General features: G+C 45.4%; 1 protein-coding gene across 3 annotated transcripts in view; it reads left to right on the top strand.

The window, feature by feature from the left end:
* The window catches only part of SLC25A26 (solute carrier family 25 member 26), a 101,382-nt gene that overhangs the window by 55,016 nt on the left and 22,733 nt on the right, over positions 1 to 23,633 (top strand). For 2 of the 3 annotated variants that reach the window (XM_090022122.1, XM_090022120.1), the window contains exon 6: positions 16,280 to 16,324. The exons of the other annotated variant lie outside the window; for it this stretch is intronic. In XM_090022122.1, coding sequence (XP_089878248.1) covers positions 16,280 to 16,324 — 45 coding nt within the window. The remainder of the gene's footprint in view (positions 1 to 16,279; positions 16,325 to 23,633) is intronic. 3 annotated transcript variants of the gene reach the window in all.

The following is a 23,633-nucleotide window of genomic DNA, read 5'->3' as shown; positions in this document are numbered from 1 at the left end:
TTCAACTTATTGGCTTGGAAGTGCATGCGTGTGCGTGTGCTTGCGTGCATGTGTGTGATGGAAATTTTGTCAGACCTATTCTGTGTGATATTTTATTTTTACTGATTGTCTTTCTGATGCATTTTAAACAGTACATGGAAGGATTAAAAATTATTTTGTTCCCTTATTGCTGATGGACTCTCTTATTAGGGATGTCTGAGGGGTTTTTGAACCAATTCTGTAATATGCACATTTGCTCTGACTTCCCTGGGTGTTAAAGAGCCAAAAGCCATTGCATGCAAAGGGAAGACTTCAGTGGTATGTAGCTCAAGTCCTTGGAGTGCCACTTGTATGATGGCAAAGGCATTTCCAATGGTAACTTTTATAGTATTGTTTCTCAAGATCAGATTCAGCTTAGGCTGTACTGCGTTGTCAACACAATCAAAATAGGCGGCCGCTGAAAAGCCCTTATGCGATGCTGTCAGTGTGGAGATGCGCTGCTCAGTTTATGGGACCTGACAGATTGCAGAACGTTTATGTGAGCATGATGTATTTGTAATGCCTGCTTTTTGCTTATGAATTCAGGTTTGGATAACGCCGAACAAAATTGTTTCAGTATAAACGAAGAGCCGTTTTCCCTTTCTGAAGCTCTGCTGCAGCATGTTTTTACTGGCTGGCCAAATTTTGGAAGTGCCCTGGAAATATTTTTCATGAGACGGAATGGCAAAAAATTAAATGCTCTGGAATGCACTGGAGGGGCAGTCCAAGTACCCTCAGCATGTCCCAGTTTGCTTGAAACGTGGTTGCCCTTTACAGACACTCAATTCATCTGCAGGCCAATTTTAACAGGGCACAGTGCAGAAATGACTAACTGTTATGACATGTCCTGAAACAACTCTGGTTCAGCTTGTGTAAATTCTGCACGTGGGGTGCTTTCGGAGCTGACAGGTGGAATTTTATTATGGTTTTATTTAACTATTCTGACACGCTAAAGGCTCTCGTCGTTTATCTTATTAACTTACTATGTGTTGCAAGGCAGAAGAACAAAGGGTTTTTTTCTTTTCCTTAAATCACTCTAGCCTTCTATAAGTTTTTTGCAGAGACCATGTACTGTACAGCAAGACTTCAAAAGCTGTTGCTCAGCCTCTGGAAAAGGAAAAAGGGGCATGATACTTTCAGCATTTAACTGTACTTTCAAAGGGAAGAAGAGTGCTAGATAACTAGTCTGGGGTATAGGCAGAGTATGACTGTGCTAGTCTGGGAGGAACTGGTACTGCTGGATTGAAAGAGCTGTGATTGCAGTGACTGTTTGGTTTTAGACCCACTGCATGTGGGATCAGACTCAACCAAATACCAAATTGCCATTAAGGTGTAGCACCTTGTCTTGCTTTCTCCTTTTTTAGTCCAGTATGAATTCAGACCTCTATTTTTTGCTATCCCGTTGCATAAAACCTTGTTCTCAACCTAGACACGAGCCCAGCATGCAGTTGTAATTCAGGCATGCAGGTTCGGTATTGTTTCTCTCCTTGACTTTTCAAATGAAAGCCCTTGTTCTAACTTGTATCGGTGCACATGCATACATTTCAAAGTGAAGATAAGCCTTTGTCTTGCATGAAGCATGTGCGCAACACCCAACTCTAGGCATGTAGGAACTTTCTGCAGCATAGAGAGAATTCCTCAGACCTGTCGGAGAGGCAAGTTCCTGACATGCACAAATCTTGTATGTGAAACCAGTTAAAACTCCTGGACCTGTGAGCACTGTGATTTCTTAATTGATCCCCACCTGCGTTTTGAGACATTGACTCTGCATCTTCCTTCCAGCAATTGCTGTTGGCCAAGCAACTGCCTAAGGAAGGCAAAAGTTCCCATAAAATGTGTGCAAAGCCAAGCCAGCGCTGCTGTCAGCAGACAAGATCCACGCCAGCGAAGCTCCAGCATTCCTGTTGTGAATTGTAAGAACTGAGCCAAGGAACTGGCAGACCCTTCTTGAGCTACTTGGCTGGGGTAGGCATTTTGGTATGGATACAGCTCCAGTGCGGGGAAGAGATCTGCTCGGTGCAGCTTTCTGGACACAAAACTGCCTTTAAATGAATTAAAGCTGAGAGAGCAGTGATTTCTCATCCCCTTCCCCCTCCAGGGACCAAACTTCAGTGGGTGTGCAACGTAGCTTTCTCCTGTTGGTATCCGTGTTTTCTACAGTTCTACAGAAATCGGTCTCTTAAAGGGACCCGGAGCACAACAGATGCTCTGTTTCGAGTGCACGCACATGTATTTAGAGGGGTGTTTCACAATGAAACCAAAAAACCTTGGTGGACTCATAGCTCTGCGCTCACTAGTTGATCCTTGTCTTCGGTATTTGAGGCCACTTTTTGTTCTTTATAGATGTGGCTAAAGCTAAGCCCACCACAGAAGAACTCAATGTTTTTGCTTTTGCTCTGACTGCTGGATTAAGACCTCCCCTGACGAGCAGCTGCCACCACCTCATCACGAGGTCATTCCCATAAGTTGCCACGAGCTAAAACGGTGACTTGGAGCTGGGAAGGCAGAACGTCCCAGGTGGCCATGGTGGATCTAACCTGACATTACACAGCTGCTACCTTTGGGTGGGGGCGTTGGAGGAAACTCCCTTGCTTGGGAGCAGAGTGCTGCCTTTACAGCTGCATAGGCAGGAGGCCTGCCGAGGTTCCTGCTCAATAGGCTATCGAGCCTACACAATGGGTTAACTTGTAAATACGCTGAGAAGGAGCTCGCTCTCTGCACATCTATATTTAATCTGCTTGTGCTTTGTCAAGTTCATCCGGAGCCCAGTCAGAAACCTACTGGGGTTTTCCTTTTTGCTTGATTGGGTTACTTTTTAATGAGTTCAGGTCTCTTTGTGATGGAGAACTAGATTAATTTTTGCAGGGCTGTAGCTCCAGCTCAGGGAAGCTCATACTTAGCTTCAGTGAATACATTTTCAGGCATTTTCAGGAGAAGAGGCCTTTCTGCTAGTCCAGCTGGTCCTCTTGAATAAAATAAGTCAGAAACATTTTATTTATATATATATATAGTCACAACTTGCAGCGGGGAGGTTGGATATTAGGAAAAGCTTTCTCAGTAGGAGGATGGAGAAGCACTGGAACAGGTTACCCAGAGAAGTGGTGGATCTCCATCCTTGGAGGTGTTTAAGGCTTGGCTTGACAAAGCCCTGCCTGAAATGATCTAGTTGGGGCTGGTCCTGCTTTGAGCAGGGGGTTGGACTAGATGTGTTGTCCTAAGGTCCCTTTCAACCCTTATTTTCTATGATTCTATCTGTATAGATGTAGACCTCTCTCTCTCTCTCTCTCTCTTCCCCCCCCATCTGTATATAGCTATATAGCTTTCTATATTTATATATGGAGAGAAAAATATGCATCTCCTACAGTCTTTTTTGTCAGGCTGTGCAGCTGGAGCATATGGCCCTGTAGGAGCAATTTTTCTTTTTAAGAGAATTGTTCAGTTTTGGCTGCTGGCATATAGACCGTCCCATTGAAGTCCTGTGGATATAGTTTAATAGTTTCTAATTTCATAGTTTCTAGGGTCAGAAGGGACCTGAACAGATCATCAAGTCCGACCCCCAATTTGAGCACAAGTTTCCATGCTTTGCTAAATAAGCATAGGGTCAGACACAAGATTTGGGATGTGGAATTGGATCTTACTGAATTAGCACTAAAACCCCCCAAAATTACACTTTGAAATTAGTTGTTTTTTTAAGAAGCTTGTGAGGATCATTTTGAATAAAGCAATACCATTTGTACGTCAGCCTCACACCCAGGTACAAGCATCATTGACTTCTTTCTTGAGTGGCCACTGAAACCGCATGCATTTCCCCTGGTATCCCTGTCTCAGTGCCTTGAGCTGTTGCATTGCCTCAAATGAGGCCATCTGCTGTCTGGGGACAGGGACCTACTTTCTGTTGTGTATCATGCTGTTATGATTGCACGGGCATATTTAATAGCCACTGGGCAACTGGACATGCACCTCTTCCCAAACATCTCTCTTCTTTGTATGTTTTAAAAAAAGCAAAACTGACAAGGTAGCAGATTAGTATTTTTAAAACCTGATATCAGTCTGCGCTTTTCCCCTCTGCCACATGATGGAGATAATGGTGTGAGCTTTAACCAAGATGGCTTTGCACAGTTCCTCTGCTTCAAAGAAGGCAATTCCAGCTGGATGCTAGTGGCTGTTAGGGCCACTCTTAGAGCATAGGAGCTGTTTTCATGGTTATGGTACATTGCTTTTTTTCACCTCAGACATGCTGGAATAATCAAACACACAATATTTCTGCCTTTTTCCTTTAACGGCTATTCAAGAACTGATTTTTTTTTTTCCTTTCCTGAACGGGAAACACAGAAGACGAGATCCTTCCCTAACTCATCAAGGTGCTCAAGTCAACAGAGTACTTAAGTCCATCCTTATTCAACACAACATTTCCGCACACACTTAAGTCGCAATGACTTCAGCATTTAAAATGCTCTGAAGATGGAAGTAGGAAGCAATGTTGTAGAGGCTAGATCAGGAGATAACCAAATCCGGAGCAGTTTGCTCCCCGCTGCTAATTACTGCAAGTTGGAGCCAAAAGAGCTCTTTATCATCACCTGGCCAAATCATTAAGGCTTCCTCGGTAGCAATGTAGTAACAGAATGAGCATTAGCAAAGCCCTTGTGCTGTGCATTAAAGCTCGAGCAGCTTCTCTGTTTCTGCCGTCATGCGTGTGGAACCTGAATCCAAGTCCATTGAAGCCACATGGAAACAGGCAGCAAAACTTGGATTAAACCCATGGGTAAAAGGTGGGGAAAAGGCGAGATTTTCCCTGTAGGGTCTCTTAAATGAGATTCAGGAGCCTCCTGCTGGGAAAACTTATTTTTCTGCAGAGGAATTCCTGTACTTTATGTGCAAACATTTTTTAAGTGATAAGAAAACTATGATAGATTGTGAAATACTTGGTAAGGGAAAAGCACATGTTTCTTTTTACTCTAAATAATGCAATAGTTACTCTGAGGACAAACACCCCCATACTCATGTCACCACTATTATGACTGCACTGAAATCCAGTTTTATTGGCCTGAATGCTTATTTCCCCAACCGGTTCCACGGACCCACTTACCCTGTGGTGGCAAACTCGAAATTTGTTTTTTTAACTATTTCTTGAAATGTTTTTTGTGCTTCACTCAAAGCAACAACTGATTTCAGTGCTAACGTTTGTCCAAGAAAGGGGCTTTTTTTCCAGAAACATTCAGATATGTAATAATAATTACACGTATAACACTCTACCACTCTGGGTGTCTATCGTGGAAGAATCTTCTTTGCGTCTCTGGAGCTGCTTACAGCAGAGCTTTCTATTGAAACAAATTTACATTTGGTTAAAATGCCTTCCAAGTTCTGGAATCAGATGGACACATCCCACTGCATTATACTACCTCACACCGGATGATATATATTTACATCCCCGAATATGGGAGAGAACGTCTATAAATGTCAGGGGTTTTCTTCAGAAGATTTTTCCAGAAATGTTGTGTTCCTTGCTTTTGGGTTCTGCTCTTACAGACTTTTTATGTGAACAAAGATTAGTCCTTCATGGTCCTAACTGGAATGCATGTGCATGACTTAAAGGCATTACCTACCAATAAATAGGAGATTAGCTGCGGCTTGTATATTTCCTGATCAGTTCACATTTTTTCAGATGGCTCATTGTTATCCTGTTTCCTTTAACGATGGGACACTCTAATGAGTTTGCCATCTGACATACATCTGCTTCCTGTTAAACAATACCTTCATTCTTCTAGAGCTGCTAAACTCATCTGTTATCCTACAAGATTTTTATCTGTGCTTTAAACAGCATGTACAAGTCGATGTTGGCATATTCATTTTCATTACGGTGAGGATTTTTTGTGCATGTGTGTGCGTGTTGCTTTTCAAACAGGAATTGCAAAGTGGACATTAATTAACATGGGGGTTGTGCATTGAGTCCCAAATTTTGCAAGCCTTTGGACAGTCATACCGCACCCCCTTCCTACAAGCAGTCCTTTTGCTGCTTGAAGTCAAAGAGGAACAGGTTCAAATATGCTATCTCACTTAGCTTAGTCCTTTTCCTGCAAGCTACTTTGCCCTGCCATCCAAGTTTTGGGATGGGGGGGGGATGGAGGGACATAGGATCAGAATTTAAAGGCTGTTTGAATACTGATCACTTGATGGAAGAGCTCTGAGTGACAAGACGATGGTATATCATACTGTTGGTGAAAGGCTAAAGCATTTGGCTCTCCTTATCGGGATGTCTATTAAATCAGCCCTTTTTCTCTTTTTGATTTGTGTATCTGTCTCAGCGCATCTTTCCCCTCCTCTGGTGGGGGCTGACAACTGCACTCGGCCTCTGTACATGCTAGCCCTTTGCTTTTCAACACAGGCCCTTAGGAAGGCACAACTCCTTCTCTTCTTCCCCACGCTCCCCTCCATCCTTCCAGCAGAGAAGGTCTCCCTGGATCATCTCTCTTCAATGGTTTTTAAAAACAGAGGTGTTGTGCAGCTCTGCACCCCGAGCTCAGGAGATAACACACGTGATAAGAAATGCATGACCCAAGAACACTGCACTTCCCCCAGCCTAATGCTCTAATTTTTTTAATGAGCTTTAAAGACTCTAAGTAACAAGCCATCAACACGCCCAGGTGTAGCACAAGTGTCTCCTCTTTTAGAGACAGAGAAAGAGGCGGTGAGGTGCAGCATTGGCAGCTTATGAAAGAAGTCCACTTTGGAGCCAGCGACAGTATTATGACCTCTATGTCCTTCCCTTGTACAGGATCCACAAGCTTAAACCCTAGCTTAACCAGTCTGGAAGGGCTAATGGTGGAAAAGGGAGAGTTCGCAATTGCATCTCGGTCTCTTAAGCCATGCATTGGTGTTAATCGACATGTAACAATTAACATCAGCAATGTTGATATTAGTGGCTTTTACTAGTGTGGCATCTCAACCTCCATCAGCCAGCATCCCTGATATGCAGGGCCTGGGTCACATGGCTCCTGGTACCCTGGTAGGCAGCATGTGGTACTATATCATAGATTTCATAGACATTCGGGTTGGAAGAGACCTTGCAAGATCATCGGGTCCAGCCACGTGCCCAAAGGGCAAGAAGTCAGCTGGGCTCAGATGACCCCAGCAAGATAAGCATCTAAAGGTTTCTTGACTGTATCCAGAGTAGGTGTTTGCACCACTTTTGGGGGAGGAGTCTGTTCCAGAATCTGGAGACTCGTGTGGTAAAGAAGTTTTTCCTTATGTCCAGTCTAAAATGGTCTTTTATGGTCCAAGAAGCAGTTGGCATTTCCAAAATTCAGCAGGGCGGGTGCAAACTCTGGTGGTGTTACTTGGGCTGGACCCTGCTTCTACAAACGTTCAGCCTTGCCCAGACTAGCCAGCCAAGGTAGGTAAGATACTGGCATAGATTGGCCCATGCATATTATGTGTTCTCTAAGAAACGAGGCAAGGGAGGGGATTCTCCGCCTCTGACTGTTGTCACCGCTTGCCTCGTATTATTACATTTGTATGAACCTTTTTGTTTCTAATTGCATCGCTATTTATTAAGTGAGCCTCTGCTCATTCATCTTACAGATACACTTGTTCTTCTGCTGTCCAAAATGCTTTCATCTCGCCAAGCCACAGTGAGGACGTCTGCAATTTGACAGCCTTTCAGTCATGCTTAAAGTTACAAATTACCTTTGTTAGGCTTCTTGAGGAGTCTGCAATGCATCAGCCGGAGTCTGGCTGGCAGTGTTAATTGCATGTAAAAATGAATGTTGGCAATAATGCATTTAAAGATATTGTGTGGAGTAGCTGCACTTAGCTGCTTTCGCTATCGCCTCCAGTCAACGCTACAAGCTCTGATTCTTTATACCACGCTAGATATAATCACATCTATTGCTGTGACCTATGACATGGCCAAGGGAAAAGCTTACCTCATTTCATGCTATCTTTTCAAATCCTATTACGAGGAAAGTGTATTTATAGTTGGAATGTCAGTTTATCATAATCCAGATGTATTGTGTAAGTGCGTGAAGAATTTTAAGAGGACAGGACACCGAAACAGATTTACAATGATTATTAATTGAAGTGTTTTGGTGGTAACTCCAGCAGGGAGACACGATTGTTTTTATTCTGCTGTCGTATGAACTTATTGCGGAAAGAGCCCTGTCTCAGAAAGGCGGCTTTTCCCCGTTTGCAGTCACAAATGGAGATACCTCAACAAAACCATTTTTGCAGCCTTCTTTGTCATACTCAGAAATGCATTCTTATGCTGTTGCGTTGATTCTACTGGAGAAATGGGGAGCTGAAAACTTTTTGACCCTTGCTGTTTAAATACCTTGGTGAGGGCCGCTTCTACCAAAGTACACTGCTGGTATCAGAGTGGGTGCTGCAGGCATAAGCCTCATAAATGCCTTGAAGTGAGACTGCAGGTGAGATGCTCAGAAAAGGTCACTGGGTGCACATGTACTTTAATGCGCATTAAAGAATCACCTTACAAAAACCTGCTTTTTACTTAATACACATTAAAATAGTGTTAAGCGTTGTGTAAAAAATGTGCTTCTTAGTTAATGTGTATTAAGTCAGGCTTATGTACATTTCCCTAGTACCTCATAATGAGTGAATTTACATGTTTTAATGCATATTAGCCTATTTTAATACACATTAAAGCATCAGTAAAAAAAGTGCTATTTAGCTAATGCACATTAAAATAGGCTAATGTGCATTAAGCATCACTTAAACTGTGCTCTTTAGTTAATGTGCATTAAGACAGGCTAACGGGACACCTATACACATGACAGCGCAGACTTGATTAATTACATTTCAAAATGGTGGCGGGGGCACTTTAACTAAAAAATGAGCTTTAGTTAAAACACCTCTGCCACCGTTTTAAAATGCAGGACACTGAATACATGCGACTCTGCAAGCACTTTAATTAGAATGACTCTCAGAGCTGCTGTAGTTGAAACTTGCCCCCTCACCCCAGAGTATGTGTATAGATGTCTATGCACATTTTTCTAGTACCACACCATGGAGGTACTAGATTTAATGTGCATTCACTAAAGCGTGCTAATACATGTGTAGTTGTACCTGCAGGTACTAGTTTTAATGCACATTAACTAAAGCACATTAATGCATGTGTAGACTCCCAGTGTTGGCTTAAATCTGTTCCCACTGAACTGAGTCAGTTTTTGTCACTGGCTGCAGGGCAGTGGATTCGTGAAAAAGTGGGCTCTGAAGTAGCTTCCCCACCAGTTAGTAACCACCATGTTACCAAGGAAGATATAGTCTGACTTAGGAGGCCCTGGGACTTAACGGGGGATTTTTCTGTTTCTGGCCTTTTTTTTCACTATTTTTCTGCACAGGACAGTATTGTGTCCTTGTTTGGGGTCAAACCCATGACAAGCGCGGGTCTGATCCAGCCCTCTGTCCAGCTCAAGCCGCAGTGTCATGCTTAGATGTCTCTTGTACATTCCCCAACACTGTTCAAGTTGGAGGCTAGTGGAAACTTGTCTGGGATTCAAAGTCCGGTAGGACTCAGAATAAAAGAAGTGCATAATTCCTTGGTGGGATCATATCTCTTGTGCGGTGCATCATACAGAGGACAGGGCTCTTACAGCTCTCGGCTTTGGGACCTCACTTTTGGAAGATAATCAGCTCAGGAGATTGCTGCTCGTTCCCTGGTTGATGCAGGGGCAGAGCTCTTGGGGTTCATATGGGAGATGAGAAGGCAGGAATCCTCCGTTTTGCATCTGTACAGCACCACGGGAGCAATAGCTGTGCTGCTTCTGCACAGCCATTCCCTAAGGACCCGACATGTCCCCCAAACCACTGTGTTTGAGGGGCTGACTTGGAGGTTTTAAGTTGAGCCCTTGACTCTTTGAGTTGGGTTTCATAGGAGCAAACCAAACCTGTTCAGAAAAGACCGGGCCCTTATGCTGTCCGAGGTGAGCTGTTGACACCAATTTCTGTCCTGCTTTTTACACAATCATTTGGAAAAACAGATAATTCGGAGAGCGAAGCCCTGCTGAATCAGACGGGGAAGAGAACCTGAATAAACAAACATGTGCTGCAGATCAGTGTGAACATCTGTAGGGTTTATGTTGTTTTGAGAGCACATACCACATAGTTTTTCATTTCTTCTGCTTTTTTAGTTTGCCTCTTTCAACCCCCTGCCCCCCACCCATCTTTTCATAGAGTGTGCTAATAAAGGTTGGGGGTGGAGAGCACAGCTGGCCTGTGCATGCCATGCCACTGTTTAATTTCTAGCTCTGAAGAAGAGTAGTTTTATTGTATTCTAGAAGAGAATAAAGCCACATGCAAATTCCAGCCGTGGACATCTGTTTCCTCTTTATGTGAAAGAATTCTAGCAGTTTAAAGGGAATTCCAGTTTTGAAGGGCCTGGGTCTGTCTGTCTTTTCTTCCTTCTTTTTCCTTTTCTTTTTTTCTCTTTTTCTTTTTTCTTTCTTTTTTCTTTTTTTTTTCTCTCTCCTTCTCGCTCACTTTCTCTGCCACACCTTGGACATAGTACCCCTGCTGTCTGGCTGCCGAGTCTCCCTCTGGAAGTGATTGGGTTGTGAATTAGCATCACAGCATTGGCCCAATAAGTTCCAAATTGCTGACGAACTCTGTTTTATTGCTAGGAAGACTATCAGCACTTCAGCGCTGGCACTGACTCCTTCAGACACCCGTTGTTCTAACTTCCTCCTCGCGTTTCTCTTAATTTAACGCTGCCTGCCAAACGCTTCCCTGCTTTTAGGCAGCACCCACAGTGCTTGAAATGTGATTTTTAAAACAGGTTTATTTAATTTTTGTCTTTTCCTCTGATTTTGCCATGCCATTGATTTTTTTTTTTTTTTTAATTTAATTTAATTAATTAATTTATTTTTTATTTTAATGGGAGCCTTTAGAACTTCTGGCTTTAAACATCCCATTTGTGTAAATCCACCTAACTCAGGAAAATTAAGCAACAGTAAAATCAGCAATAAAAATGTGCGCCATTTGTTGCAATAAATTGGATATTGGCTGTTAAAGAATGCAGGGCCCAGAGAAACTGTCAGTGTTGTTAATCTGTAAAACATTTTAGAATAATAATTCACAGCTGTCCCGGAGCATTTTTTTTGAATCTGTGTAAGATTTAACTCTATTTAGCAAACAATGGGGCAGTTATATTACATCCAGTCAGGCATGAGGAGGCAACTGGTCTTCTCTATCTACTTCATGGAGATGTCAAATGGGAGACTGGTAGGCCTAGCCAGCGCTTCCCACATGTGTGGACCACATTTCCATTGTTGCCTTAGCCTATTTCAGGCACAGATATCATTACCCAGTGGGGCGCGATTCAATTCTCTATTCCATTTCTGAAAGTTTTTTTTTGAAGAAAGATAACAAACACATGGACTCAAATTAAAAAATGTCATAAACTTTCAAATGGAGGAGAAGCGTCTCTGGCATGAGGGCTTTTATTCCCTTGGTTCGTAGCCTGGCTGTAAAAGGGGTGGTGACAAAGATAGCCAATTTTTCATCACTCCGTGAATTACCCTCGTAAAGAAATGTCTCTGGATACAGTCATCGTGTGGGGTGTGCTGACTCTATTTCTCTTTAACAGGCACATTGCTGAACAGATCAGACCAGGATGTAATGTATTTAAAAAAAAAATGAAACTGAAGCTTAAAATTTGACTAAGACATGACTTACGAGTATTTCGGCCCAACTCCTGCGATCCTCTTGGCTGTACAAACACCTCTGCATAACCAGAAAGATAAGTTATCGCCCCCCCCCAGCTGGTTTGCAAACACACATGTTGCAGCATCTTGTGAGGTGCACGAGGAATTGAAATGTGATGATTAAACATCCGTATCTCCTTCCGCTGTCTCTAGAGAGTAGGATGCAGAAAGTAAAGAGCCAGCCCAAATGGTGAAAATCAAATTGAAACTTTAGACCTGTTTCCACTGTGATTTGAAATGCTTCTGGTTGGCAACAGAGATAAGAAGGCTTTATTTGGAAAGTATCTTTAACGTCTATATATTTTTGCCACATCAAGTGCAATGGGAAGACCTTCTGAAGGCCACGTATGCTGGGGAACCCCATTTAGTTAGATATAAGCAGAGCCTAGAGGATTTCCTTTTCTCACTTTAAGAAAACTGAAGGCATGGCAGCAGCTTTTATTGGGAGGTTATGTTGCTTTCCATTTTGCAATGCAAAGAAACCGTGCTCTTTAACTCCCCCTGAACAGTGATGCAGCAGCAAGGGGATATAGATTTTCTTATAAATATATTACTCTGTGTTACTGTCAAGTAACTGGACTTTTTTCACCCAATATCGAACAAGAAATTGAATTGCAGCGCTAGAATTTCAGGGGCCCGATAACCAAGAACCATGTTTGACCTTTCTAGCAGGGCTTTGAGATGCCACCTGGGATACTGCTCATCGTTCAAGATGACAAACTTCCTCTGAGATTTCAGTTTGTCAGCTCAATGTACAGCAGTGACATTGATTTCTTCTCACTGCCGTTTCCTGCCTGAATAGATAACAAATTTTCTGTGGCAGGTGTCTGTCAAGCTTAGTTTTGCCTGGGAGATGAACTGATTCGTCTCATTTATTAATCATTAGTAGCCACACAATGAACCAGGCGGTTTTTTTAACTCTTGGGATGTTGGATAAATGTAACGTTTTCTTTGGACCCGTTCAGACTTCCCAGATGTAGATTTGAATTTAGATTTAATAAGACTTAGACACACACATAACCAATGTTTCTAATATACTGATAACTTCAGTTACACCGAATCTGACATACATTGCGGCGTACAATTTAAAAGGTCTGCTCCTGTCCTGTTGAATGCTGAGAGCTTCTACAAACTGGGGCTTGTCACTATATCAGTTTCATAGACATTTCATAGACATTAGGGCTGGAAGGGACCTCGGGAGATCAAGTCCAGCCCCCTGCCCAAAGGGCAGGAAGTCAGCTGGGGCCATAGGATCCCAGCAAGATAAGCATCCAATTTACTCTTGAAGGTGTTCAATGTAGGTGCTTGAACCACCTCCGCTGGCAGACTGTTCCAGACCTTGGGGGCTCGGACAGTAAAGAAATTCTTCCTTATGTCCAGCCTGAAACGGTCTTGCAGGAGTTTGTGACCATTCGACCTCGTCATCCCTTGGGGCGCTCTGGTGAACAGATGTTCCCCCAGATCCTGGTGGTCACCCCTGATAAACTTATAGGTGGCCATCAGATCACCCCTGAGCCTGCGCTTTTCCAGGCTAAAGAGTCCCGTGGCTCTCAGCCTATCATCGTAAGATCTGTTTTCCTGACCTCTGATCATGCGCGTGGCTCTCCTCTGGACTCTCTCCAGCTTCTCCACATCCTTTTTGAATTGTGGAGCCCAAAACTGGACACAGTACTCCAGCTGCGGCCTCACCAAGGCCGAGTACAAGGGGAGAATGACGTCCCGGGATTTGCTCGAGAAGCATCTATGGATGCACGCCAGCATTTTGGCCGCTTTACTAGCCGCAGCATCGCATTGCAGGCTCATGTTCATCTTGTGGTCAATGATAACCCCCAAGTCTTTTTCTTCTGTAGTGCTAACCAACGTAGCACTGCCGGGCCTATAAGGGTGCTGCAGGTTTTTCCTCCCAAGGTGGAGAACCTTGCATTTTTCGGTGTTAAACACCATCAGGTTCTCGTCTGCCCATTTGCTGAGCTTGTCCAGGTCAGCCTGGATCACCCGCCTATCTTCTGGCGTGGATGCTTTGCCCCAAAGTTCGGTGTCGTCGGCGAACTTGGCCAGTCCACTCCTAACTCCAATGTTCACATCATTAATGAAGATGTTGAACAGTATGGGTCCCAGGACAGAGCCTTGAGGGACCCCACTGGTTACAGGGCACCATGATGAGTGACTGCCATCAATCACAACCCTCTGGGTCCGACCACGAAGCCAATTTCCCAGCCAGTGGATCGTGGTGGACCCAAGGCCACAACTGGGCAGTTTTGCCAAGAGGTGATCATGGGATACCAGATCAAAAGCTTTTTTGAAGTCAAGATATATGACATCAATCTCTTCTCCCTTGTCCAGGTGATAGGTCACCTGGTCATAGAAGGAAATGAGATTGGTCAAACAAGACCTACCTGCAACAAACCCGTGCTGGCTATCCCTTAGGATGTTAGCCTGGGCCAGTCCCTCAAGGATGGCCTCCTTAATAAACTTTTCTAAGATCTTCCCCAGGATAGAAGTCAGGCTAATGGGCCTGTAGTTAGCCGGATCCACTCTCCTCCCTTTCTTGAAGATCGGCACCACATTGGCCTTCTTCCAGTCTTCGGGCACTACACCAGAGCGCCAGGAGTTTTCAAAGACCCGTGCCAGGGGCTGGGCTATGACGCTCACCAGCTCCTTGAGTACCCTGGGGTGCAGGTTGTCAGGGCCGGCTGACTTGAAGGTATCCAGCTTCTCAAGATGTTCCTTCATGAGGTCAGCATTGATGGAGGGTAGGGGATCCCCCTCACCCAGATTTCCCTGTCCCATAGCAGGCATGGGCATCCCGTGTGACTGATGAAAGACTGACGCAAAGTACCTATTTAATAGGTTGGCTTTTTCCTGGGCGTCAGTTGTCAGTTGCCCCATCTGGTTTAGCAGGGGTCCAACATTGCCCTTGCTTTTCCTCCGGCTCCCCACATACCTGAAAAAGGACTTTTTGTTGTCCTTGATGCCTGAAGCTAGTTGGAGTTCAGTTGCAGCCTTGGCTTTCCTGGTTTGGTCCCTGCAGGACCGGACCAGCGCGGAGTAATCCTCCTTGGAGGTGAATCCTGTCCTCCATCCTTTGTAGGCTTTCCTTTTTAGCCACAGTAGGTCCGCTAGGTCCCTGGAGAGCCAGGAGGGCTGCTGTGCCTGCTGCTGCCTTTCCTCCGTGTTGGAATAGATTTAGCTTGTGCACTGAGGATCGCTTCCTTGAGAAGCAACCACTCTTCTTGAACTCCCATCTCCCTGGGGTCATGGTCCCTGAGGGCCTGACCGACTAGCCTCTTGAGCTTGTCAAAGTCGGCTTTTCTGAAGTCAAGGACTTCTGTGTTGCTGACTGACTTGCCAGCTTTACGGCGGATGGTGAAGGTGATCAGCTCGTGGTCGCTGTCACCCAACTTCCCATCGATCACTTGCAGGAGTACTGGCATTGTGGTTTTTTTGTGCTCCTTTATCTGTCTGGGTTTTACGTTTTTTGTCGCGTGTCCTATACTTGAATAGAAAACTCTTGGGACAGGAGTCCTGTTCTCACTTTATAGGGCCCTGGTCTATGATGATGTCTGATAGCAGCTACTACAACATAGATAGGAAATAGAAATTGTATATTTTTGAATGCATAGTGCCTTTCACAGCAAAGGGCATATCAGCCATTCATAAAACTAATAAAATAACATACACAGTACCACCTCCCCCCCCCACAAATAACTGCCAAACAAGCAACAACAAAAAAACAACACAGCATAAAAATACAGGAATGGGAAAAACATAAGGCCAAGAATTTGGAAATGTAAGGAGAACATATGTACGTGGTCCAAGTTGGACTGCACCTGCACTATAGGTGATGTGCAAGAGGAGAACCAAGATTTCCCTCCTCTTAATCCAGGCTGGATTTACAGTGTTGGCAGGTATTCTTAGGTCATTTCTGCTTTAAACTGATCTGCTCCAAAGTCATCAGGAGATCATGAATGTGGAAACCTCCCACTGCTGTTTTCCATGCATCCCATTTGGAGCAGAACTGAGCTTTCAGATAAACTCTTGTGACAGTGTACGTCACCCAGCAATCCCTTCCCAGGCTGTGCTTGTGGCCTTAGAGGTGCATTGCTTCACAGATTCACAGAAATTTAGGGCTGGAAGGGACTTTGCGAGATCATCGGGTCCAGCCCCTCTGCTCTGGGCAGGAAAGACTGCTGGGGTCAAATAACCCCAGCAAGGTGAGCATCCAAGGTGTGCTTGAGCCAGCCTGGTGGCCTCTTTGGCAGCGAGTCCTACCGAGAAGTTCCCTGTACTAGATCACAGTATTTATTACTCTTCCCGGCCACCCAGGTAATGATACATTAACCTCTTGGCAGGGCATGTGATAAACCAAGTAAAAAGTGCTTTCGTGAAACCCATTCTCCAACAACAGTGTGCATAAAGTCATCTGTAAAGATTTATAAATGTAATAAGCTGCAGTTCACGGAGCGTTCCTAATTTAGCTTGCCAAGGAAAATGCCAACCCAATTTGCTTCTGAAATATTTTTTTTCTTTTTCTTTTCTCCGTGCAGATTCCATTCTCTCTGGTGCAGTTTCCCATTTGGGAGTCTTTAAAGGTAAGATACGTTGAAGATAAATTAACGCCTCCCTCCCCATACACTGGGCTGTCATGTGGATGTACCCATCAGAGCTCATAAAGGCTACTTGCTGGAACACCTGGGAAATGCCAGTGACTGTAGCATTGACGTCTGTTGTGCAAAGAGATGCTAGTACTGTGCGCCGAAAATTAAGGCCGTTTTATTTGCTGTCCGAATGAGGGATAGCAATAGAAGTAGTCTGGGAACCATCAAGCTTGTCTAAAAGTCGATGCAAGTAGGAAACTTGGAACAGTGCAAAGAGGACTAAGTCTATTCTCCCATGTAAGAGGCCTTCTCATTCATGGCAAAGAGGTATTCCCATCGGCTTTGTATTGTCCAGTTGAAAGGCTCCTCTAGAGAAGGTGTATAACAGGCGATACTTTGAGAGGGAAGTCCTTCTGCATAATGCAGACTTTTATGAATTTATCCCAAGCAGTTGATCACTTTTTTTTTTAGGTCCTGAGAAGTTCCTGGCCATCCTATAAGGCCATCCTACAAGCCATGAACCTAGTGTTCGTGAGCCTGGATTCTGCCCCCAGGTCTGCTTGCAAAGCTGTGGCGAGTTGAGTGGCTTCTCTGGGCCTTCTTTTGGTTCCCAGTTCAGATGGCTGTGGGGGAATTTAATGTTCACAAAGTGCTTCTGAGGTCCTGGGTTGTGAGAGAGAATAGAAATATAAAGCACTATTGCGAACATTTAAAATGTTTCAGGTAGCTCTTTGTATTTATATGAGGCAGAAGGAGAGTGGATGTTGGATGTATATATATTTTTTTGAAAGAAGAAGGGCTCCTGGAATTGGCTGGGCTGACGACAGAAAGCATAGCAACAGGATAGCTAGTTTCTCCCGTCTTGACTCACAAATGTGCACAGACCTTGGCCTGATGGCATCACTTCAAGACCAGATCCCTAGTCCAGGTTTGAAACCAGCACTAACCCCCAAACTCTGTCATAAGTGATGGGTTTTGATATCTTGAGCATTTACTCACTTGGCACTTGGTGGAAGCCACAGAATAATTTTCCATTAACTGCTGGACAGCTGTCAGATGCTACTGATTTTCATTCATGACCAGCCAGGGCTTGGTTCAAACCAGTGAGCTATCAAAATGCATGCTCTGTTATCAGTTCTTTAATCCATCCTGTCCTTAGAAGGCCAAAGGAGGTGAGTTTTGCACACTCTGAAATAATAGGGAGCTAGTAAGGGGGGGAAAAGCCTATTGGCTCTGATCCCCAAGTCATTCTTACTGCTGGGATTCCCACAGGGATTGGGACATTTTTAAAGTCATGTACAGCATTTCAGGTAGAGCTAAGGGATGAAAATCCCATCTTTTAACCGTTTACAACCCAGGAAGAGCATGTGGAAGACCCCCACAAGTGCCCCACTGGGACTGCCCTTAGCAGCCACAGTCCAAATACAGATCTTCCTGAGCAAGAGGACACCTCAGCCCAACTCCCTTGGCCCCAAAATTTCACCAGAAACTATTGGATGTCCCTTTGGGAATCCAGAGAAGTTGTTGACCCCCAGGATTGTCATCTTTTGAATGGACGATCATCCAGATCCATTGCTAGTCCTGCGCTAGGTGCAAGAAAGGAGCCTAGCTACAGGGTGAGTCCACAGGTGTGCAAGGTAGGAGCGAAAGACTGAGAAGGCGTATAAGAACCAGCTGCCTTGCCCTGAGTGCTGTGGGCATTGCAGCACAGTGTGCTTATCACCAAGGATCCTGGTTTTTGCTGATTTTAAAACATCCACAATTTTCAGATATAAAAACATAACCCCAAATCCACATTTTTCCATGATTAAAAGGAAACACCACTAATCTCTCTCTCTCTCTCTCTCTCTCTCTCTGTAGGCATTGGCAGTACTGCAAGTACATTCATGAGATCTCCATTCAGGGAGTAATCTATCTATCTATCTATCTATCGATATAGATATGAGTGGTGTTTCCTTTTAATCATGGAAAAATGTGGATTTGGGGTTACTTTTTTTAATCTGGAAATTGGGGATTTTTTTTAAACCAGAGAAAACCCAGGATCCTTGCTTATCACCCTACTTCTAGAGCGTGCTATCCCATGGCCCAGGGTGACTCCAGTACCTTATTAGGAATCTGGTTTTATGCCAGCGCATATGAAATGTTCTCTGTCTGCTCTTCTACAGCAGAATCGGCGTGACCTAGGAATTGCTGGTGCAGCAGCATTTTATTTTCCAGAAATTAAGCCTGTCATTAAAAAAGAGACAAAAAATCCCCCAGACCACTGTAGGGGAGGGGCTTTGTTCTCTCCAAAACCACAAGAAACAGGATCATGATGTAGCTGTTCCCAGAACATAAAGCTTTTTCAGCTAATGGTCACATGGCTATGGCAGTAAAAATATATTGTTTAGAAGGCAAGCTTTAAAAGAGACAGCTTGACCTGAGCTGGCTAAAGAAGTGAGCCATTTAGGATTAGATGGCATGTTTAATCTCAGTGGCTTGGTACCTGTGTCCAGCCAAAGTGGACTGCAACCCATTTGAGTACAGAGAGCATGGGCGCCTAGCGTAGGGCTCCTGCAGCCGGTCTTGCATGCTTCAGCCACTTGGGTTTCATGAGAGCTCAAGGTTTGTCACTCGAAAGCCACAGCAGTGAAAGCAGGAGCCCTTTACAGAGCTCTTAAAAAATCCCTGACGGTACAAAAAAGGAGGGGAGGGGAAAAAAGCTCTGGCCCCATCAGCTATGAGAACATGGCAAGCAGCCCCATGAGCAGGATGACTCAATGGCAGATCTTCCCACCGGGTCTTTGAAGGGAATGTGGGGAGACAGGAGAGCAAAGGCCATGCGAGAGAGACAGCACAAAACAGCAGCACAAGAGCCTTTATCTCTTGACTAGATACTGCGGACGGGATTGTCCTGTGCTGCATTTAACACAGGTGCTTGTGACAGGGGATGAAACACCCTAAGTAAAAGGACCGATAAGCATATGTTGTATAGAAAGGGTCAACTCATTACTGCAGGCAAGTGACTCAGACGCTGCGGCTGGATAGCGTTACCACCCTTAATAAAACGTGCACTTGTATAAACAGATAACCGGAGGGTTCAGCCTCCTGCGCCTCCGCATGAGCTAATCGCTGCAGGGATCATGCAAATACGTTCCCTTGCAAAGCACACTCGAATGGGTGCTTTGCTGGGGAGCAAGGGTTAGTCTCCCTCGAGACATCAGGTGTCGGTCACAGCCCACAGCAGGAGAGAAAACACGTGTTCCCGTAATCCATTCTGCATCTGCCTTGCCCCCAGCAGCCATACGCTAGGCTGTTCCTTGCCATTTGTTCTGCAGCCTGGGTTTCAGCTGTTACGAGCATGTCTGCAAATACAGAGAGGCCACCCCGCGTCACAGATGCTGACATACCGCAGCACTGGAATGGCAAGGGGATTAGAGTGCCAGTGGGGAATATTGTGCACATACTATGAAGTCCCTTACAAAGCAGGCACTAACCAAGTGGGTATTGAGACGACTGGCAAGAGGTACAGATTTAGTGCTCAAAGCACAAAACGCTTTGTCTGTGGCTTGCATTGATGCAGCTATTACATCCAGGCTGGAACTAGTTGGTTAACAGACCTTTCTCTTCAGCCTGAGCGTCTGAAAAAGTAGTAAAAGAAACTCCAGGGACTTTTTAAAATCCACTCTTTATATTGGCAGAGACACGTTGCCTGGTTTTATAGTGCAGGAAGCCCAGTCCTATTATTTATGTTTAACACCTCCAGCCCCTTCCTCTCCCCCAGATATGGAGGAGAGCGTGATGGTTTTGGCTGCGCATTGAATTAAAAAAAAAAAAAAAGGGAGGTGCATGAACTTGGCATTGAGACTTTTAGCGGGAATCCCAACAAGGGTCACTGTAAATGGCACAAGCCCCTGTAGTGCAAAGGGGCAGGGTGACCTGGCACAAGCACTTGAGCTGATGCTGCTGTGACAGCTTGGCTCGAGGAGATGGGCATTCAAGTAGGCCAGTCTCAGGCCATTGAGCACCAGCGGAGGTACCAGGATGGGTTTTCTAAAAGTGGTTTTGGAATTGTGTCAGAGCTGGTCCCATGGGCTGTGCACTGGCATTTCCAACTTCACAACTCTTTCAGCTGGGAATCCCAAATGGCAGTCCAGTCAATCTTTCTCGTCTGTGTCCCACGAGTTGGGCAGATGGCCATGACTTTTGCCTACTCACTTTTGCTATCGGGGTCAGACCTGATGATCTGTTTAGGTCCCTTCCGACCCTAAGTACTATGATACTAAGTACTGTGATACACGTCGTGGTTCTCATCTGTACATATTTTTGTTCCACACAATGATCATCTCAGCCATTCATAAAATGCAACGCACGTCTGCCATGGTACATCTTCAACTCCCACCATTTTTATATTTTGGAAAGCCTCATCGGCAGGAATCGCAGCTGTTCCGACTTCTGTGTAGAAATTTAAGGTACCTGTTCAGTGAAAAAAAAGCACATGGAGCTGAAAGTGAGGATGCATGACCTCCGGCTTGGAGAGTGGCAGCATCCTATCCTTCGAGAGGTCTGTGTGGGATTGGCAGCAAAGTGTTAACGAGCAGCTCCGTGGATGGATATCCCAGGGACAGCCGGGATCTCTGTGGAATGAACCTTTCTCTTGCAGGAAACAAGACTCTTGCCTCTTGATTTTATCTCCCTGCATGTTGGCTGCACTTCAGAACCAGCACGAATTACTCTGGCACCGATATAAATGGGGAAGGATCTCCACAGAGCCTTGCTGGTGTATTGTGTGTCTGAACACCACCGCCCCCACCATCCCTACCTGGTGTTTCACATGGAGGGAACAGGCAGGCAGGAATGGGGGAGAAGGAAAGTCCCGTTTCAGTGGCCTTTTGCAAAACAGCCTAAAGTTTCCAAATTGAGGGAAAACAAAACCAGAAGCCTTGTGTGTTCTCCCCCAGGCAGATCGGAGCTGAGATGAGCAAGGCATTCCTGGGTTTTGAGGTCAGAACGAACTGTTACGCTCGCGCTGTCTGACGGCCTCTGCAACACAGGGCAAGAAACCCTATGTTTAGCTCCCCAGTGAAGCCTGCCCTAGACTGCGCTGCCTAGCTGCCCCTGGGCACCCAGGATCAAGCATGGACCCTTTGAAATCCAGCATGGAGTGATATTCAGGGGGTGCGGAAGGGGGGAAATGAAGCTGAGATGCGATGCTTGAGTCCCGTGGTGGACTCCTTGCAATGTTGGCACCAAGGAGATATTGTATGCCTCCCTCTCATGCCAAGGCCAAGGCCTTCGCTTTCTTATTAGAGAGGAGCAGGCTGCTTGTAGGGGCATATCTGGCCCCGCAACCTATCTAGGACCAAAATAAAGAGCCTGTTGAAGAATCTGGCCAAATTAGACCCAGAATGGGTCTCCCTGGGGTGCTGGAGGGAAGAGTAGGGGAGAAATACCCTTGCATTTCTTTTTGCTGCACCTTATTCCATTTTTAAATCAAGGGCAAATGAAACCCAGACCAAGCTTTAAGCCCACTTCCTTGCTGGCTGCGTAAATTATTTTACCATCCCTCCCTCCCCCCTCAAGTAACGGTCAGGCTGATTTGGGGACTAACTGTTAAATAATACTAATGTGCCTGCCATTGGCTTAGGAGTTGCATTATGAAACCAGATTTTGAGGGCACTGTTTCAAGGCATGAAGTAACTTGCAGCCAATCGGGGGCAGGCCTGCCATTAGCAAAACGGCAATGTTTTTCCCCACAAAAGAACAATGCAGCCAACAGCTGTTGGGCAAGCAAACCTCACGTGATTCATGTCACGATAGCCGTCATTCACTCAGCCACGCAAAGGCTGGCGAAGGCACGCTTGGCCACCATCTACGTGGAGGGGAGGGCAACACATGCACTCATTTCTTGGAGCCGTACGGACACGTCCTAAAAAAGTGGGGCTAGTGCTGGAGCGTTTGTTGGAAGGGGCAGAAGTCAAACCCACGCCACATAAAGGGCCAGGTTGCTCACCTCTTGCTTGCACTGAATGGTGTGTCGGGACACAAGCGGTCCCACTGACATCAGTGAGCCTGCTGTTGAAATGAGTGGTACCATTGGGGGACTAAACTCCTCAATTTTTAGGGCACCGCAGTTGGATCCGACGTGTTGCACCTGGAATATCTAGCTGTTGTCTCTTGCCAGACCCAGTCTAAAAGACCACCGAGCTCTTTGAAGCTCCTGTTTCCCCCCAGCCTGGAGGCAGGGGTGTTTACAAGCAGTGAGCAGTGGTGTACGTACTCTAGTTAGCAGCAATGTTGAAAGGGGATGGAAACAGCAGCGCAGTTTTGCATGGGGGGGGGAGCAGTCTGAAGCAGTTGAACATGTTGCAGCTAGGCCAGCTTTTTGTTCTTTTTCTTTCCATTTCTCTGGGATTTGGGTGGGATTTGAGGTGCAGGGCCAGACTCACTGCTGGCATAGGCGAGCACAGTTCCATTAAGCCTGAAAGGAGTCTCCGTGTTTATGTCAACAGTGAACTTGGCCCGTAGCATTTTTCCCATGTTTAGGCGAGCGTATTTGCTGGAAGACGATGCACACACATGCTGTGCATATGCGCACACACTCGCTAGGCAGATTGTTTTTACATGAGACTTCAGCCCATTTGCTTTTCCATGGGACATACCAAAAAAAGGCCTGCCTATGGATTTCCTGCGAGCGCGTTTGTATCTGTAAGGACCGTACAGATTGCAGCGTTGCAAATAAAACGTCACATTGCAAAGATGAACCCCTGGACCGTTTGTCTTTCATTCCCCAGGATCAAAAGACAAAGCAGCTCGTTCAGGCAGGATTTCAGTCTGGTTTCCTGGCTTTCCGTGTCTCAAATGAAAAAGGATCCGAAGCAGCAAATTAATCTATTATGCTAATGTTTATAATTGGAATCAATTGGGACATTGGAACAGAAGCTGTCTCAGTTGCAGGCTTCAAGCTGAGAGGACGCCACGAGCCCTGCTTGGCTCCTTCAAGCTGCATGTGTAATAAGGCATCTACATTTGACCCAGTTCCCTCTCATGCTCTGTGATGCCGCTGTTCCTGCTCCGCTTGAAACCGATCTGCTCGTCAAGCTCTAATTGACTGGAATTCCTTGCTGCCGGGTCGCCTCTCCCGTGCTGTCTGTGCACGGCCATAATTCAGAGTGACCTAAACTGCATGCAGTCACAATAAAAAAGTGGTGCCTGTCCCCCCAAAAGCTTGCAGTGTGCAAATAAGACAAGAGGGAATGGGGGCCTGCGGAGGAAGGGGAAACAATGAAGTGGGAGGTGGTGGATTTTGCATGCAAATGGCCTA

Source organism: Crocodylus siamensis, chromosome 11 (genome assembly GCF_052110815.1).
Source record: "Crocodylus siamensis isolate JL-2025a chromosome 11, ASM5211081v1, whole genome shotgun sequence".
Classification (NCBI taxonomy): Eukaryota; Metazoa; Chordata; order Crocodylia; family Crocodylidae; genus Crocodylus; species Crocodylus siamensis.
This window is presented reverse-complemented; position numbering and strand designations above follow the sequence as displayed.